General features: G+C 38.8%; 2 protein-coding genes across 2 annotated transcripts; both read left to right on the plus strand.

Moving 5' to 3' along the window:
• Nucleotides 1–251: 251 nt before the first annotated feature.
• LOC133871414 (F-box protein AFR) lies at nt 252–1,907 on the plus strand. The gene has a single exon (XM_062308867.1). It carries the CDS (start codon nt 649–651, stop codon nt 1,777–1,779), a length of 1,131 nt encoding a protein of 376 aa, XP_062164851.1. The 5' UTR covers nt 252–648; the 3' UTR covers nt 1,780–1,907.
• Nucleotides 1,908–14,947: 13,040 nt separating this feature from the next.
• On the plus strand, nt 14,948–15,729 carry LOC133871208 (uncharacterized). Its single transcript, XM_062308602.1, has one exon. It carries the CDS (start codon nt 15,219–15,221, stop codon nt 15,417–15,419), a length of 201 nt encoding a protein of 66 aa, XP_062164586.1. The 5' UTR covers nt 14,948–15,218; the 3' UTR covers nt 15,420–15,729.
• The last annotated feature ends 1,757 nt before the right edge of the window (nt 15,730–17,486 follow it).

Raw genomic sequence — 17,486 nt, forward strand, 5'->3', positions numbered from 1 at the left:
AAACTGCATTAATGCTCTTTGACTCTGGTCACCGTCGCTACATATCTTTTCCTCTAATAATATTAAAAGGAACATTTACGTTTTTCTTTTTCTTTTTATTTTTTAATATTGACCTAATTTTTAAAATTATCATTAGAGGCGTAAAAGATCAAAATTAATTTTGAGAAGACTCGAAAAAGACATCCTTAATTATAGCTCGTCCCTACTCTCTCACACGTACGTCACCTCTCCCGATTCTCGGTTGATTTTCATTTCTTACCGTTTGTCTTGATCACACAAGTCTTTGCTTTTCGGATTTGCCGGAGTTTAGTTTAAATATCACTCTTTTTTCATCACCTCCTTATATTCCGGTTTCTAGACAAGGAGAGCATAATTCGACACCACCCAAAAGAATTAAACAATTCCAAACCCAATAGGCCTTGCTACCTTCAATTCGTCATCACTCAATCTTTCTCTCTCTATCTCTCTCCTTTTCCCGATCGAGGCTTTCTTTCTCTATATATTTTACAGAAAAAGCTCTGCAAAGTGCAAATACCTGCTTCCACTTGTTCATCCAGTTTAACATGTTTGTTCTACCCGGCCAGTTGTAAAAATTCCAGAAATCATACAGTTTAGCCCGTTTGGGAATCTTCGGTAGTGATTTCAAGAATGACAAGTCTGAGATCTTCATCCACGACGCAGGAGGCTGAAGGTCACGAAGAAAGTGACAAGAATTCTGAGCCGTTGATTCCGGGTTTACCGGACGAGATCGCCGAGCTCTGTCTTCTATACCTTCCGTACCCATACCAAGCGTCGGTACGCTTGGTGTCGTTCTCATGGAAAAGAGCCATTACAGACCCTGCCTTTCTTAGCTCCAAGAGAGCTCTGTCGCTCTCTTTGCCTTATATTTTTGTTCTTGCATTTCACGAATCGTCGGCCAGGATTCGGTGGCAATCGCTGGACCCGCGATCCGGCCGTTGGTTTGTCTTACCTCCCATGCCATGTCCCTGGCCCGTGGGCTCACCGGGGTTCGCGTGTGCCTCACTGCCACGTCAGGGGAAGCTCTTCGTCTTTGGTGGTATGCGGTCAGACGAGTCAGACCCAGAAACTCCCATGCAGACCGCGATCTTGTACCGTACATCAACGAATCAATGGTCGCCGGTGTCTCCTATGCCGAACCCACGATCCTTTTTCGTGGCCGGGAGTATTAAGGGAAAGATCCTAGCCGTTGGTGGAAATGCGAGCGGCACCACTGAATCGATCGCAACCGCAGACTGTTATGACCCCGAAAGCGACACTTGGACCGCGGCTGCCACGATAGACACGTGGTTGGCGAGGTACGAGTCCGCTGTGGTCGGGAACAAGATGTATGTTACGGAGGGGTGGTCGTGGCCGTTCAAATTTTCGCCCAGAGGAAGGGTGTACGATCCGGATGAGGACACGTGGCGGGGGATGAGCAAAGTGATGAGGGATGGGTGGTCGGGGCTGAGCGTGGTGGTGGATGGGAGGTTGTTCATGATATCGGAGTACGGGGACTGTCGGATGAAGGTGTACGTCCCAGATGATGACACGTGGAGGTATGTGGGTGGGGAAAAGTTCCCACGCGAGGCAATGAAGAGACCCTTGGCTGTGAACGGCGTGGAGGGGAGGGTTTACGTGGTGTCGTGCGGATTAAACGTCGCCGTAGGGAGGTTGTTTGAAGCTGAAAAGTGGGAATTCAATGTGGAGTGGAATGTTGTGCCTGCTCCTGAGGCTTTTCATGGCTTTTCTCCTTTAAATTGTCAGGTACTTTATGGATAAACGGCATCGGATTTTATCAATTCTGGTTGGGACTTGGGAGTTCATTATGTATTTTTGTTTCTGAAAAATATATTTTATTGTGAAGCTAATATTTCCGAAAATTATATTTCATGGCAAAATATGGCAAATGATGAGATCTGTTTTTTATTTATTTATTTATTTATTTATTATTAACAAAAAGGAAATGAAATTCTTGTTGAAAAGTCATATCACCTACAACATAAGTCAATGATACCGAAAACTGCATTTTAACGCGTTTAGAAAATGCTAAAAAGGAATTCCTGCATAGGTTTTTCATGACTTTAAAAATCACTTCACCTATCACTTCTTCTGTTCAAATTGCTAATAAAGTTGTTCCCATGTAACCATGTTCCCAAGTCATCAGAATCACAATATTCAATTTGACATGTCATACCCACAATTGGAATAATTTTTTAAACGAATTATATGTATATACATATTAGTTCTCCTCCAATATTTTTTTCTTAAGAAATGCTACATGTTGCATCCATTTTATTTTATCTTATTCGGCTGATGTAGACTCATTCTCTGCAAACCAAAAAAATAAATAATAGATTAATAATGAAATAAAAATAAAATAAGGGTATAATATTTAGCATTTGTTTAATTCGAATATTCCAAATCCATGAAAGCAGACCATTGTTTGTTTTTATTAGGCAATTTTTGTGAATATTATATAGTCCCACTTTTGGATTTTGCTAATCCATTCAGCCTGGTGCATGAATTGGGTCTACTTTACAACTAGCGTATACATGCAGCTACAGCTGTGTTGAATGGTTATCATAAGCAATTCGATATGATTTGCAAACTTTGGTTACAAATAACTAATAAAGAGAGATGCAATGATGTAACGAACACCTAAGATAATCTAAACTCATTTTTTTTTTCTTTTTTTGTCTAAATCTAAGGAAAATTCTCAAAAACTCACTTACAACAAATTCTCTTCCCGTTTCTTAAATTAAGGGAAAGTTACGGTTAGGTTTTAGAAATTGGCCTTATTTGTGGTTCAAAACTTTAATTGTAAACCTTTTTCATCTCCCATGTGTTTGGTGAGGTGAAAAAATGGGATTATGGTTGTTTCCGTCATCTAGCTGTCAGGAGACCGTCATGATGGAAGTGATCCGGCAGCCTTTGGACTTTCTGTAAGGTTCTATCATGTAGCCGTCATGACGATGCGCGTCCAAGAAGATCTTAAGCTCGATGCAAGGTTCCGTCATGACAAATATGGTAAGAAGGCTTTCATCAAAAGATGTCATGATGGATGTGGTTGTAAAGAATTTTCATGCTCCAAGAGAGATCCGACACCTAAACATCACCTAGTGGTCATTCGGAAGTCACGACATCACCTAGGATAGTTTTGGACATCTCAAGGCATCTCCAGCAATGAAAGTTAGAATAGCTATTAAAAAAAAACAACTATCTACTTTAACCACTGTTTATCCTATTTTCTTTCCAATAGTTCACTCTCTACTTTTTTAAAATATTATTTTTTAATCATTTTCTTTAATTTTTGTTTTCATTTCTCTCTCACTCTCCGGTCTCTCTCTCACTCTTCGGTCTCCCCCAACCCTAACCCACTGCACTACGACGAAGAAGAAGCACCCACCGCACCAGAGCAGCACTTCAATACCGCACCACTCAACCATCGGATCAACGCCGTTCAACCACCGCACACACGATGTCGATCCACCCACGGCCAAAGCAACGGAACCACCGATCAGCACCGATCAAGACCGATCCACCCATGGCTAGAGTAACGGAACCACCGATCCACCCACGGCTAGAGCAACGGAACCACCGATCAAGACCGATCCACCAAAATCTCCACTCAGAATATTTTTAATACACCAGACCAGACTTCACTGAAGGATCTGGCGGGCCCTATCGAAATCCACCTCCAGCTTCACTGGCGTCGACCCATCCACCGGACGTCACCCATCGTCGATCCATGGAAGATCAAGGCTCATACTGTTGCTTCCATTGTTAGATGAGGGATGAAGAGTGACAGAGAGGGACGGAGAGGGACGAAGAGGAATCAGAGAGGGAGAGAGAAAATACTAATAAAAAAAATCTAAACACATGAACAGTGAATAGCCAGTGTTGGCTATTCACTGTTCATATGTTTAGAGAAATGATTAAAATAGCCATTCTGTTGGAGAAGAAAATTTACCAACAAAATTCAAATTTGACTATTTTGAAGGAAATAGCAAGTCTGCTGGAGATGCTCTGATGGAGTTATAACATTCCTAGACTGATTATAAACGTCATGACAAAGTTCTAACGTTCAGAGGCAGCATGTTTACTATTCAAGGCGTCCTGAAGGCACTTTGGGGCATAATGATAAATTGGTGCGACAACTGCAACTTCTGAGTAATTTTTTAACCTAAAAAATGTCTGAATTTGAAGCTTTTGAAACACAAAGTTATAGATATGAGAAAGAGTTGTAGAAAACCTCTAATAATAATATGACTTTTAAAATTATTATTGAACTTATAGAATTATTCAAAATTACAAGTGCGATGGCACAAAAGTTAGTGTCCCGAGGACGCGGTGAATTAAGGTCAACTTGCAATGCCCTGTTGAACATATTCCTGCGTTCCAAATCCAACAATGCAGACCATTGTTTGTTCTTGTTAGGCAATTTTTGTGCATATTATATAGTCCATTATTGGATTTTGCTCAGCCATTTAGCCTGCTCTATGAATCGATTCAACTTAATTTACAACTACCGTATACATGCAGCTAAAGATCTGTTTTTTTTTTTTTTGCTGAGCGTGATGCTACCTTTTGAATACATTATATATATAATAGTTTTCTTGGCCTTACTTGCTGTACTATTTTGTTTTGTAATACTAAAATTTAGGGCCTAAGATACATTGTTTTCACTTTTAAGAGGTGAAGCAGAAATACAAATCGCCATGATAAATGAATTTGAGTATGAAATTTCTTCACTACCCGCTGTTCATGCCCATTACCAACACATTGTGAATTTAATTTGAGCTTTAGTCCCTCTCAAGTTGTTTTTCTTTTCTTTAACTTGGTCCCTCTCAAGGGCGCGAATTACATGGCTTAGGAGGCTGAAGTCACAATGTCTTTTCTAATTTTAATTTTTTTTTAAAAAAAGAAAAAGAAAAAGAAAAAGAAAAAAATATCCCTGTTAACTTTTCTAAAATCAAAGTTTTATTCTCTAAATTTTTATTTTTATTTAAAAAATACTAAAGTTACCAAATCTTTTATCAAGAGATGAGTACCAAAATGATGTGGACCTTATTCATTGGAAATGATCAAAAAGTATAACTTCTATCAGGCATTGGCAAAAACCAAGAGGTTTTTGCCCTCCACTAAGAAGTTGACACATCAGCATCAAACAAGAAAAGCAAAGAAAAGAAAGTGTTAGCAAAACACTGGATCTAATAACAAATCACCAGCCTTTTTTCACTTTTATAGTTTGAAAAAAAAAAAAAATTAAAAATAAAAAAATCCCAGCCACCGCCACTGCCCCACCCCAGAAACAGCCGCCAGTTCCGCCTCTCCTTCACTGGTAAGTTCAACCTCTCTTTCTCCGGTATTATCCTTTAGCTTAAGTGGTCCTTCTTCCTCAAGTAATTCTGCCAGAAAAAGCCCACAACAGCCGCCAGAAACAACTAAACCAATAGCAAATTTCCAGATTTCACTGGATACATGCAAAATCTGTCGGAACTAACCAAAAAAATCTGCCGAATACACTAGAGCTCCAAAAAAATCAGATTTCATTAAGGCTGGGCACGGATGGTTATTGATCAAGTCAAATAGAACTGAGGATGGTGTGAAGAGGGTTGGTTGAGATGTGTAGGTGCTATATGAAGGAAGAAGAAATTCTAGAGAAGAAGAGAAAAAGGGCGTCAACTGTCAAGCGATTAGGGCTTTTAGAAATAAAATTGTATTTATATGACCTATGGGAATTTGAGTCAGGAGGTCAAAATTCAAAAATTTTAAAAATCCAATATTGAATTCTGTTAGTTTTTTATTGGCAACATTCTGTTGACAAAATCACTATTATGTATTATTGCTGCTTTCACAGGAATGCTGTATATTTCAGAGTCTTCAGACATTCAGAGTTTATTTCTCTGATGTGGAAAGAGCCGTATTATGACAAGTTGCAAGTGTCACAAGCTTTAGGAATGCTATTTCAGTCTATTTCAGTGTTCAAAGAAGATTCTGTGTAGATTCTAACTCATAGAAGTCGAATCCCAAGCAATTGTCCGGACGATGTGGTGTTCCCGTTCGGACGCTCTTTAGTTAGCAACATCCGTCCGGACGACGAGAACTTTCCGTCCAAACGCCCTGCAGTGTCTAGAAGCTTCAGCGATGAAGACGTTCGGACGTCAGAGCAACACCGTCCGGATGCTAGGTCAAGCTTCTCCAATTTCTACACGGAGTTGGATTTCTTCAGTCGACACTGTTTGAGAAGTTTCTACAAGACGTCCAGACGACGTGGCAACACGTCCGTACGATGGCCAGCATTCCAGAATATTCCAGGTATCCTTTACGAGTGTGGAAAGGAGATACAGCGAAGATCGTCCGGACGCTCGGCTAAGCCGTTTGGACGTGGACCTGATAAGGATATTGTGTTATTTTGGAAAGGCAGTTGCAGTTAACCGTCCGGACGGAAGGGCAACACCGTCCGGACTCATTTCAGGCTTCCAGGAAGATTTCTGCGCACGTCTCAATGTTTTTATCATAACTCTCTGCTCGAGTATCGGATTGAGACGAAATTGGTGTCGTTGGAAAGCTAAGAAAAAATCCAACAACTTGAACAACCAGACGGCCCACCGTCCGGAAGGAAAGAGAGTAGCGTCCGGACGGTTTTCAGGATTGCACTGTTCCTAAAAAGATATCGCTGAAATTTGGCCGGACGGGGCTAAATGCCGTCCGGACAGTCTGCAGTCAGAGTCCATTTTTTTAGCAAATTTAGGGTTTCTTTTAAGCCTATAAATAAAGGGATCTAGGCTTGTAAATTGTATGAATTCTGTAATGAATTCCATAGTGCTTTGAGAGGGTGTTTAGGGAGAATTGAAGATCCGCTAGCTCTCAAGCCGTTGCCGATGTGTGCTCGTTGTTCGTGTGAAGTCTATTTTAGGGTTCGGCCCTAAGGTAAAAGAATCCATCAAAAACCCTTTCAGGAGGAAGATCTGGTTAGGAAGCGTTCGTGTTAGGTTACACGTCAGAGTTAAAGGTATGACTACTGCATAGGGTTATGTGAGTACGAGTGTCTTGTAACTAGCTTTATTTTTGGATAGTGGAATTCTGGGTTTGGCTGCCCCGGAGTGATTTTTTCTCTTCACTCCGGGGGAGCCAATATATTGTCTTCACTTCATAACAAATATCTTGTCTCATTTAAATTCCCCATTTAAGATATTTGTTTGCACATAAACACATACTTGGTTTAAATTTGAAGTCAATAAATTATTTTCAATTTGTATCAAAGCAGGTTACACTTGTGTTTTAGATTTATTTCTTAAGTGTGATCCATGACTTCTTCTAACATAAATCTTCCTGAGTTCCGTGAAGATGATTTTTATGGTTTCTCTTAAGATACCCTTTTGATAGGTAAACTCTTTAAGAAATCCAATAAAGAACTCAAGAAGATTAAGCAAGAAAAAGAGTCTTTGATTTTACAATTATCTGAATCACATGTTTTGATTGACTCTTTGAAATCTGAGAATACCATGCTTTTTGATACTGTTGATGCACTAGAGAATAAATTAAAAGAATTGGACGATCTCTTGAAAAAATTATCTAGTAATAATTTGAAAAACATGCTTTGTATTCATACAGATATTTCTAACAAGTCTGATTTAATTCTTAATGATTTAAGTACTTCTACTTCACATGCTTCTGATTCTGAATTAGATTCTGATTTAATGATTTAAGCCTGTGATAGAAGATACAGTTTGTTTAGATAATTCTTGCTTAACTAATCATTTGATGCCTAACTCCAAGGAATCAGGAATACAAGGTAAGTTTATTCCTAAGTGTCATAATTATGGGAAGCTTGATCATATTAGGCCAAATTGTTATTTGTTGAAATCCCACAGGCCTTGGATTAAGCAGGATGCTTTGCGGAAAAGTAAAGTTGAAGATTTTTCCTTATCAAAATATGTCTTACCGCATAGGAGACATATAAAAGGTAAGGACAATATTGTTTGTAAGAATGCTAACCATATTTCTGCAGAGAAAGTCAAGCAGCATTCCAACAAAAGAAGCCTGCCCACCTGTCATCACTGTGGCATCACCGGTCACATCCGACCCAAATGTCCACATCTTCAGGCACAAAAGTCAAAGGTTCAGAAGGAGCTGCCAACAAGAGCTACATCAGGCACTCTACCTCCGACTACATTTCAGGCTCCACGGCATCAGCAGCGACAAGTGAAGTTTGTTCCTCCGACTACAAGAGAAAGCTGCAGAAGCCCATTAGCAACCATGGCTATGAAGGGTTGCTGAGCCTAATGCAATGTATGCTAAGAAGAATGGACAACATGAACAAGACTTGCAAACCACCGCCACAGGTCAAGCAGGTATGGGTCAGGAATGATGAGACCATTCACTCCTTGAGGGGGAGTGGACTCACCTAGTGTAGGTGAGGTCTCCCATGCATAGGATTTTGGTTCCTAGTGCATTCCAGGTATGTTTGCATTGCATTGATTGTCATATCTTATATCCTATTTTTGCGTTGCATTCTGTTTGAGGAACCACCTTTTCTATCCCTAGATTTTCTCTTGGTTGCTTTGAGAATTTTAGGTACATTCTAAGGATGACAGAGAAAGCATGTCACTGCTTTTCTGTCTTGGTATAGTCAAACCTCTCTCCTTGAGGACATGTTTGCTCTAACCTACATGCTTTGTCTAGACATATGTTCTTTTCCTTTTAAGCATGTCTTTATTGTTTTTTCCGCTTTTATTTTTTAAAAATAAAAATAAAAATAAAAAATTGGGGGAGAAGATACAGAATTTTATTTTTTTATATATATAGCTTTTCAGATATTGTATGTGTTTTTGCCTGATATCTCAGTTCATTGTGCATTATTTGAATATGCTTATATATGATTGAGAGTTTTTGTCTAATATCCGCTAAGTTTTTCTGTGCATCTTAATGCTAGATAGTTGCTTTTCTCATGCGATGAAAAATTGTGCACTATCCAAAGCTCCCCTAAGGTATTTTTTTTTTTCTCTCCTCCTGACTTTTAGCTTCTGAAAATTTTAAATGAGAGAGATTTTTTTGTTAAGATGGTCAAATTGACCAACTCGCTAATTGAACCTAGAACCCATAAATTCTGGCATTCTTTCTAGGTTGCAGCACCAAGTGATAAAAAGCATTCAAAACTAAAATATATATATATATATATATATATATATATATATATATATATATATATATATATATATATATATATATATATATATATATATATATATGGATAAATAAAAAGATCTACTACTTTTATGCTAAATCTGTTCTTGATCTTGTCCCTAAAGAAATAGTTAGTGACCACATCAGTGTGGAAATAGACGGTCACTAAAAGACATAGTAAAAGAAAAGTGTTGCAGCTTAGGGGGAGTGTATCAGATGAAGGTAACTAGGCCCTAGCATAAAAAGGTTTGACTTTTGACTGATCTAACATTGATTTTCTCTCTTATTTAGAAAATCTGGTTGCCTTAAGTCATATCAGTGAAGTTCATACCTTCTTGTGAAATCTTTCACACACAAACGCATTCCATGAGTTAAATTTATATTGAAAAATTCCTATCTGCAGGGAAATTTTTGTGCTTATTGATTCTTTACTCTCAATTATATCTTGGTATATTTTTGAAATGTTATTTGACTGTTTTATCAGTTATTTATACATGCGTGTTCTGAAGCTAACGTTAAGAAATTTTTGTTCTGCATATTTCCCCCTACTTTTCAGCTTCTAATGTGAAGCGTCCGAACGGACATGTTCTTGTGTCCGGACGTGCTCGGCTCTGTCGATCTCTTATCTGACAGCATGTCGTCCGGACGAGTATGTACCACGTCCGGACGCGAGCTTTTTCCTTTCTCTGCCAAACACACATTACTTTTTATCTGTTCTATCATGTTGTGTTGTGTGTGTTTTCTCTCGGACTGATCCCGAGATTTTGGTATTCTCTGCACATCTTTTCTCATTCCCAAGTATTTCCTTTGACTTTCCTTATTCTATTAAGCTTTGGTTCTTTTTAGAATATTAGAATCTTTAATTGATTATGATTTGAGAGATTGTGCATGAATATTTTTTTCTATCTTTATGCTGGATGGATATTACTTATCTGTGTCTTTTGGATTGCTATATTTACTTTTGTATTTCTTTATGCATCTAATTGATAGCCATCATAATACTACATTCTTTTTGAAACTAACAAGATCTAATATTTCCTTGTGGTGTTATTTTTGGATAAATTTTTGTTTAAATATTTTTAGGAATATGTTGTCCAACGGCCTCCAGCATAGTATTAGATGGAGGGCTCTTTGGAAAACAGACCAATGTTGAAATCATATGTTCATACAGAGTCTTCCATAACCTTTTCCTCTAGATCTGCACCAGCTAGAGATTCAGGGGTGAATCTTCGTTATCATCTTGCAGACCACTTGTCTAGAGGATTTCTTTCTGCAGATGATCAGTTTCGAGCAAGAAGACTCAAGTGACTGAAACTTTTCAGTCTATCATTTCCAGGCTTCAGGAACTAGGAGCTGAAGTAGTTCAAATCCAGCTTTTTATACGGTTTTCTCTCCGTTACTTGATATCAGTGGATCAGCAGGATTTGGTACTTGGAGGATTTTTGTTCCTCTCTTATGGGTCACTTACAGACTCTTCTCTAGTTTCCTATTGTTTTGGATTTTAGAACATTTTTGTCTGTGGATTTTATATACTCTGTTTACCCTTGTTCTGTTGAGATATCAAGGGGGAGTATTTTGATACTGTGGTCTTTCTATACTCTGTTTACCCTTTGTCCATTTGAGACAAAAATGGGGAGTACATGTTAGTTTTTGGACTGGTAATGTATTTTTAACCGATCTAGTGATTTTTCTCTCAGAATGGCCAAATGGGGAGTTTGTTAGTTTTTGATTGGCAACATTCTGTTGACAAAATCACTATTATGTACTGTTACTGCTTTCACAGGGATGCCGTATATTTCAGAGTCTTCAGATATCCAGAGTTTATTTCTTTGATGTGGAAAGAGCCGTATTATGACAAGTTGCAAGTGTCATAAGCTTCAGGAAGGCTATTTCAGTGTTCAAGGAAGATTCTGTGTAGATTTCAACTCAGAGAAGTCGGATCCCAAGCAACCGTCGGGACGATGTGGTGTTCCCGTTTGGACGCTCTTCAATTAGTAACATCCATCCGGACGACGAGAACTTTCCGTCCGAACGTCCCGCAGTGTCTAGAAGCTTCAGTGTTGAAGATGTCCGGACGCTAGGTCAAGCTTCTCCAATTTCTACACGGAGTTGGATTTCGTCAGTCGACACTGTTTGGGAAGTTTCTGCAAGACGTCCGGACGACGTGGCAACACGTCCGGACGATGTCCAACATTCTAGAATATTCCAAGTATCCTTTACGAGTGCATAAAGGAGATACAGCGAAGATCGTCCGAACGCTCAGCTAAGCCATCCGGTCGTGGATCTGATAAGGATAGAATTGTGCTATTTTGGAAAGGCAATTGCAGTTAATTGTTTGGACCCATTTCAGGCTTCTAGGAAGATTTCTGCGCACGTCTCAGTGTTTTTATCATAACTCTCTGCTCGAGTATCGAATTGAGACGAAATTGGTATCGTTGGAAAGCTAAGAAAAAATCATACAAATTGAATGTCCAGACGGCCTCTGGACGGCCCACCATACGGACGGAAAGAGAGTAGCATCCGGACGGTCTTCCGGATTGCGCTGTTCCTGAAAAGATATCGCAGAAATCCGTCCGGACGGGGCTAAATGCCGTCCGGACGGTCCGCAATCAGAGTCCATTTTTTAGTAGATTTAGGGTTTCTTTTAAGCCAATAAATAGAGGGCTCTAAGCTTGTAAATTGTATGAATTCTGTAACGAATTCCATAGTGCTTTGAAAGGGTATTTAGGAAGAATTGAAGATCTGCTAGCTCTCAAGCCGTTGCCGGTGTGTGCTCGTTATTCGTGTGAAGTCTATCTTAGGGGTCGGCCCTAAGGTAAAGGAATCCATCAAAAACCCCTTCAAGAGGAAGATCTGGTTGGGAAGCGTTCGTGTTGAGTTACACGTCAGAGTTAAAGGTATGACTAATGCATAGGGTTATGTGAGTACGAGTGTCTTGTAACTAGCTTTGTTTTTGGATAGTGGATTTCTTGGGTTTAGCTGCCCCGGAGTGGTTTTTTCTCTCATAGAGTTTTCACTTCGTAACAAATATCTTGTCTCATTTAAATTCCGTATTTAAGATATTTGTTTACATACAAACACAAACTTGGTTTAAATTAGAAGTCAATAAATTATTTTCAAATTCCGACATGACTTGGTTGAAATTATAAAAACAGATACCATTATTGATTTTTATTCGTACCGAATCCATATGTTGGAGCTGACTCAAATTGGTTGTCGGGTTGGGCAGGTGTTGTCCTCCCCTACTATGAATTTCGCCATCACCCTATAGATTTCGCCGGAAAGACATTTAAACACCACAAATCTGTCGAAACTCGCCAAAAAACACCACAACAACCGCCGGCAACCACTAAAACCACCTTTAATGGCCAGATGTCGCTAGCAACCACTGAAGTGGTTGTTGATCTAGAAATTGGAGATGATCTACAAGTGGTCGTTGATCTAGAAATCGGCTGAAACCATAGAGAGAGACCCACACCATGAGAGAGAGAGAGAGAGAGAGAGAGAGAGAGAGAGAGAGAGAGAGAGAGAGAGAGAGAGAGAGAGAGAGAGAGAGGTTGAACTTATCGGTGGCAGAGCGGGGAAACTGGCGGTGCTACGGCGTCTGAAGTGAGCGGGTGGTGGCTAGGATTTTTTTTTTTTTCCAAACCAAAATAGTGAAAAAAAATGGATTAGATCTAGTGTTTTGCTAACACTTGTTTTTCATGTTCTAGGCTGTGTGTCAATCTTTTATTGATGGGCATAAAACCCTTGTTTTCTGTTGTGACTGGACAGAAGGGGCTCTCATGATAAAAATAATTAATAAATAGAAATGCTACGGGTATTAATGAATAAGCTCCATATTATTTTAATATTCAATTTTTGGTAAAAAATTTGGTACCCTTGTCATTTCTCTTTTTATTTTAGGCTTACACTCAAACTAAAAATTTTATTTCCACTCTTGCTCTCAAGGTCTATCAACAATGTAGTAAATTATTTCTTAAAAAAAAATGTAGTAAATCTTTTCAAAGAAATAATAGCAAGGTGGAAATTGTCTTCAAACTCCAATATTGAATGGTTATCAAAAGCAATTAGATATGAATTTCAAGCTCTTTGGTTACAAACAAGAGAGACATGCAATGTTGTAAAACACTAAGAGTACACTCCTATTATATTGGGTTGATGTGACAGTGTCTATCAATCTTTCTTAAAAATAAAAAATAAAATAAAAATAAATGACGGATGGCACAACCACATCAGTCCAATAAATCAATGAAAGTAAAATAAAAGTGCATTATTTAGCATTACTCAAACACCATTATCAGTAATTTAGGGGGGAAAAAAAAACACCATTATAATCAGTATGTCAAGGATCAATCAGCTAGGGTTTAAAAAAAAAAAAAAAAAAATTCTCTCATCGCCAAGAAGAGAAACAGCTCGAGGAAGAGGGAAGAATTCTTCCCTCCTCCCGTCTCTTATTCATCTTCCTTTTTCTCATTATGCTTTCTCTCTTCTAGGTAGTTTTCTCCACCTCTTATGAGGTATAATCCATCGCCTTGCGTGATTTATCCAATCTCCCCCATAAATCGCAACCTCAACTCCATCATTGATGCCCTACCACTTTCTCCAAGCCCCTAGGACACCTCCTCCATATGGATATGTCATGGGTCTCAATTTTGGCTTCTTTGAATCTCGATTTGCCTCCCTCAACCAGCTCCGCCAACCAACCTGCCTCTCTACCATCATCCATCTCCGGTCTCCCCACACCCCGTCGCCTCCTTTCGCTCAACTTGCTGGTCTTCATGCACCAGGGCGTGAATCTCACACGCCTCCACGTCTTCGCCACTTCCACTTCTGGTGTTGTTGATTTTCGGGCTTGAAGATTTTTTTCTACTCTTTGTTTCGTTTTTTCAATTATGTATTGTTGTTTTCTTTGTGTTTTTGCTTTATGCTTAACTTAAACTAGTTGGGCTTCAGACTCCGTATCTATGTAGGAGATCTTTCTTCCGTTGTTCTGATTCTTAGTCTACTCGGTTTCCTTGGAAACTAGTCTGCTTAACCCAAACCTGCTCGGCTTCAAACTCTTTATTTGCGTAAGAGATCTCTCTTTCATTGTTCTGATTCTTAGTCTACTCGGCTTCCTTGAAAACTAGTCTAGATCTGAGTTTTTAGGAGTTCTCATACTCCCGATAATTTTACCCATCATAGTGCGTTGCGGCTTTTATTGGCTGTATTCGCAAGTGACTTCAACCTTTCTGGTTTCCTTTTAGTATTTGGAAGTTCTCGTTGTCTGTCTAGTTGTTAAGCTTGTATTTAATTTCTTTTTCTTGCATTTGTAGCTATTGTTTGTAATTTCTTTTGATTGTACTTATAAAAATAAAATAAAAATACCATTATCAAGTTGAGCAATAAGCATAACTTATATTAATAATATTAATAATTTGAGGTATGCATGAGTCATTATGACATATGTTGTTACTTATAAGATAAGGGGCAGGTAGAGAGAGATTTTGGAATAAACAAATGATGCGTTGAATAATAAAGTGGGGAATATAAGGGTATATTTGTCATCCCATGCTTACGCTTGGAATTCCATACGGAAGAGGGAAGCTTACTCGCCTTTCTCCGACGTTGATCAAGACGCTTACGTGTACAAATTATTTTTATCCTGAAGAAATCTTTTAGACGCGTTTCAAAGACCAAAGGAGCGCGTACAAACGCGCGAATGACATGACATTCTTCAGAGATAAGAGCGTGGAAAAGTTATGGATCCGGCGGGCGCTAGAATCTTCTACACACGCGCTTCACTTCGTACACAAACATTTCCCCTTTCCGGCGAGCTTCCAGGAACCCAGACCCAGCTAAATCCTTCCAGACCCCAAACCCTTCTCAATCCTTTATACACACACACACACACACACATATATATATATATACACACACAACAATCAACAAAATAGCTGCCAAAATCATCACCTAAATACCAATATTCCAAGTTGTGAAATATCACCAATAGTCAGACAGAAAGAAAGAAAGAAAGAAAGAAAGGGATGTGTCTGGTTTTCGTTTGCGACGAGGAGGAGAGGGTTGTGTCGAGGCAGGCAGCGCCAGGGGCGTGTCCGTACTGCGGAGGGACGGTGCAAGCCATGGACGTACAGAGCCAGTGGAGGTTCTGTTTCGTGCCTCTCTACTTCCGTAACAAGCGCAAGCACCACTGCACCATCTGCGCCAAACGTTTGGTCGTTAAGTGACATACCCACATCAGATCAAAGGCTCAACTTTTTTGTTTTCTTTATTATATATTTTTGTTTCTGTTTCTTCGCTTCCTCCATGATGTAGTAAGATCTATCTCCTTGTGTATAAAAGTAGAACAAAATATAAATCTATATATATATATATATATATATATATATATATATATATATGTAATATTCCACCCAAATCCTGGATCTTATGATTTCATTGAGGTCCAAGCTACTAGGGGCAAATAGAAAATTGTATGATGGGTGGTTTTGTAATAGAAGGTATTTTATAGATTTGATAACGAAGGATTATAACAAACGTTTTTGCTGGTGAACCAAAATCGAACCGTGTCCCTCTCGGATAACGGCATATCATAGCAAGCTGAGCACAAATTATGATTGCTTTCCCAATTTGAACAAATTATGATTTTTAGCTTATAAGCAATTGGCTATTGGAAAAAGGAACAAAATCTGGATAGCACAGATAATTTTCAGGTTCAATCAGATGGAAAATACATTGTATAAAAATATTTGGTATAATATCTTTATATGATTATGTCCATATTAATTAACAATACAAAACCAATTAAACTGAAATAAACACGTAATTTCGATTAAACATTTTCTTCCGAAGCAATAGTTCTGTCCAATGCAATTTGATAGAATCAGTAGAAGCAAACTATTAGCATAAAAAAATGGGGTTTGTACGATTAGATAAAGTTTCTTGGGACAAAGAGTGCTTTCCCAAGTCTAAGGTGGTCTTGGGATTAGAAGGCTAGAAGTTTGGAACCGTGCTAACATGCTTGACCATATATGGAATCTGTTTGCTCAAGCAGGTTCTCTATGGATTGCTTGGATGGAGGAAAACTGGCTGAAAGGAAGGAATCTATGGCAAATTCCAATTCCTAAAACTTGTTCTTGGAATTGAAAAAAGTTACTAAACCTCCGTGATGTGGTTGAGGAGTTCTTGAGCTATAGAGTTGGGAAAGGCTATGCTATTTCTCTCTGGTTTAATAATTGGCACCCGACTGGTAGATTGCTTGGCTTCCGGATAGTTTATGATTTTGGAATTAATTGGCATTGATGCTAAATTGTCCGTTGTTCTGCAGAATGGGAATTGGGTCTAGCCTCCTGCTCGCTCGGATGATTTGGTTGATATTCAGATCAAACTTCTGAGTATTGCCATTGGAGAAGATGATGTACCTGTGTGGAAATCGAAGAGAGGAATCTACTCATGTTCAGAGACTCGGAATGCTCTTAGGACTAAAGCTCCTGAGGGTCCCTGGTGGCAGGTTGTGTGGTTTCCATTAGCCATTCCTCGACATGCCTTCATGTTATGGCTTGTGTTTAGGAATGCTATTGCTACCAAAAACTAGATGTGTGGCTTGGGATTTACCGGAAATTCTTTGTGTAGGTTTTGGTTTTGAGCTGTGCTGTCTTGGCTTTGGTTGTAAGCCCTTTGTGGTTGTTTTTGTGTTGTTCCCTTTGTTTGTGGGATGTATTCGGTGTTTACTGAAGTGATGTACTCTAAAGGTTTATAAATGCATTGATTCATCCAAACAAAAAGAAAACACCAATTCAAGAACTAAATCCAACTAAACTTGAGTCCACCACTAGAGCCAACTAAATTCACCATTATTATCAAACATTCTGAAATTTGATGCACAGTAAGGAAGAAAAGCAAGAAACACATAAGCAGCGTCAAGGTGGAGGAATTGGTGGCGTCGAGGATGAGAGAGAGAGAGAGAGTAAGTGGAAATGAAAGAGTGTTCATAGGTTTCTTAACTACATCTCGGCGTTCTTTTTTTTTTTTTTTTTTTTTTTTTTTTTTTTTTTTTAGTGCAACAGGCCAAAAGCCATCCTTTATCTTTTCCAGCATCTTTGTCATCATAGGTATCCCTTAGATTTTCTTTTTACTAATGTTTGGGGTCCATCCCCGGCCTGTTGTGTCCAATAATGGAAATCGTTATTATGTGTCATTTGTGGACAATTTTAGCAATTTTATTTGATGTTTTCCTATTGCTTGCAAAAATCAGATGTTGTTAATGCCTCTATCCATTTTCAGAAACATGTTAG

The sequence above is a fragment of the Alnus glutinosa genome, chromosome 6, assembly GCF_958979055.1.
Source record: "Alnus glutinosa chromosome 6, dhAlnGlut1.1, whole genome shotgun sequence".
NCBI classification, from domain to species: Eukaryota; Viridiplantae; Streptophyta; class Magnoliopsida; order Fagales; family Betulaceae; genus Alnus; species Alnus glutinosa.